This window comes from Rhincodon typus, chromosome 47, assembly GCF_021869965.1.
Source record: "Rhincodon typus isolate 14 chromosome 47, sRhiTyp1.1, whole genome shotgun sequence".
NCBI lineage: Eukaryota > Metazoa > Chordata > Chondrichthyes > Orectolobiformes > Rhincodontidae > Rhincodon > Rhincodon typus.
In genome coordinates, this window is record NC_063378.1 from 5,801,218 (window position 1) to 5,803,071 (window position 1,854).

General features: G+C 47.4%; 1 protein-coding gene across 1 annotated transcript in view; it reads left to right on the top strand.

Moving 5' to 3' along the window:
• The first annotated feature begins 729 nt into the window (after window positions 1-729).
• The window catches only part of LOC125487927 (serum amyloid P-component-like), a 2,583-nt gene continuing 1,458 nt past the window's right edge, over window positions 730-1,854 (top strand). Inside the window, exon 1 of the mRNA XM_048620576.1 lies at window positions 730-807. Within this exon, the coding sequence (XP_048476533.1) occupies window positions 730-807 (78 nt within the window). The remainder of the gene's footprint in view (window positions 808-1,854) is intronic.

Genomic DNA, 1,854 nt, shown 5'->3' on the forward strand with positions numbered 1-1,854 from the left:
TGATCAATGCTCTTCCTTCTTGCAAGAGAGGGCGCTTCACTGGAAATTTCAGCATCCCTTGTCCCTTGTCTTCCTGGTCCATTTCAGATGGCAGTTAATAGTCAATCACATTTCTCTGTATCTGTGGTGACACGGCAGACAAGCCAAATTAGGATGGCAGTTCGCCTTCTCTAACATACATAGGGGAAGCGTAAGATGTCAATGATAATTGAAATCTGTGGAGAATTCAAAGAGATCTATCATTGGAGAGTGGGATTGTTACAATACTCCTATTGCTTGCTCAGTCTACCCACTGGTCCCGATTCCCTGTGCGGGTATCCTGGAGGAATTCAGCAGGGGCTCCTTCACGTGTAGGCATCCTGTGTACGTTGATTCTCTCGCATAATATCAACATTCCCAGGATTATGCATTTAAAATGAGGAAGGAGTGGTGATTTCAAAAAGAGGATGCGATGTATTTTCTTCCTTCTATGGTCTCTATGATAGCTAGACAATTAAGCTTTTGAATATTGAAGGAAAACAGAATTGAAGGGTACCATAATATGACAGACATGGTGATGATTAATGATAAAATGTATGGGACACTGTGGTGAATGTGAATATTTGTTCCAAGAGAAGATCACTAGTCTGCTGAAGATCACAGGTCAATGCTGGCACAAAATTCCTGACTCCCTCAGTCTTTAGCAGGTTAGTTTTACATTCTCGTGTCTCTTGGCTTTCTGATAAGAATATGGTAAGTGAAGACACCATAGCCCCAGAGGACCAATCTCTCACCAGACAAGCAACTAGTGACCGGTTTAACCTAGAGGTAACTCTGGAAAGGGGCAACATTGAGTATCTGATGGTGTGGCATTCCATCATAAACTGAACCCCGGTAGTGCAGCAAGTCCTTCAGTACTGACCCTCTGACAGTGCGGCACGGTGTAAGCACTGATCCTCTGACAGTGCGGCACTCCCTCAGCATTGAACTCTGACAGTGCGGTACAATTAACATCATGGTAACCTCAACCAGCTGCAGGAATAGAACCTGTGCTACTGTCATTAATTAACATCCCACAGTAGCCATCCAGACAACTGAGCTGATGTGTGTCACATTGCCACTACTCCTAGCTGCTCTTAAGAAAGTGATGATAGGTGGCTTTCCTGAGTTGCTTTCATCAACTTGCCGTACGCAAACCCACAATGTCATTATGGGCAGAATATCAGGATTTTGACTCAGTGACACTGAAGCAATGACTCTGGGAGCATTTCACTATTACAGAAGCGAGTGCAACACTGTTGCAGGGTCATTACTGTGGGAGCGCTGCACTGTTGGGGCATCAGTACTGAAGGAGTTCCGCACTGTCGGAGTTCAATTGCTGAGGGAGTGCCGTACTGTCAGAGGATCAATGCTTACACAGAGGCGCACTGTCAGAGGGTCAGTACTGAAGGAGTTGCTGCACTATCGGGGTTCAGTTTATGAGGGAATGCCACACCATCAGATAGTCAGTACTGACAAGGTTTTGCACAGTCAGAGGGTCAGTATTGAGGGAGCACTGCGATTTCAGAGGGTTATTACTGAGGGAACGCTGCAATGTTGCAGGGTCAGTACCAAGGGAGTGTTGCATAGCCCAAGGCTCAGCACTGAAGGAGGGTCAGTCCTAAGGGACGGCTGCACTGTCAGAAGGTCAGTACTGAGGGAGTGCCACACTGTTGAGTTCAGTGCTGACGGAGTGCCGCACTGTCGGAGGGTCAGTACCAAGGAGGCACTGCACTAGCGGAGTGTCAGTACTGATAGAGTGCCGCACTGCCGGAGTTCAGTGCTGAGAGAGTGCCACATTGTCGGAGGGGTCAGTGCTGAGGGAGTGCCACATTG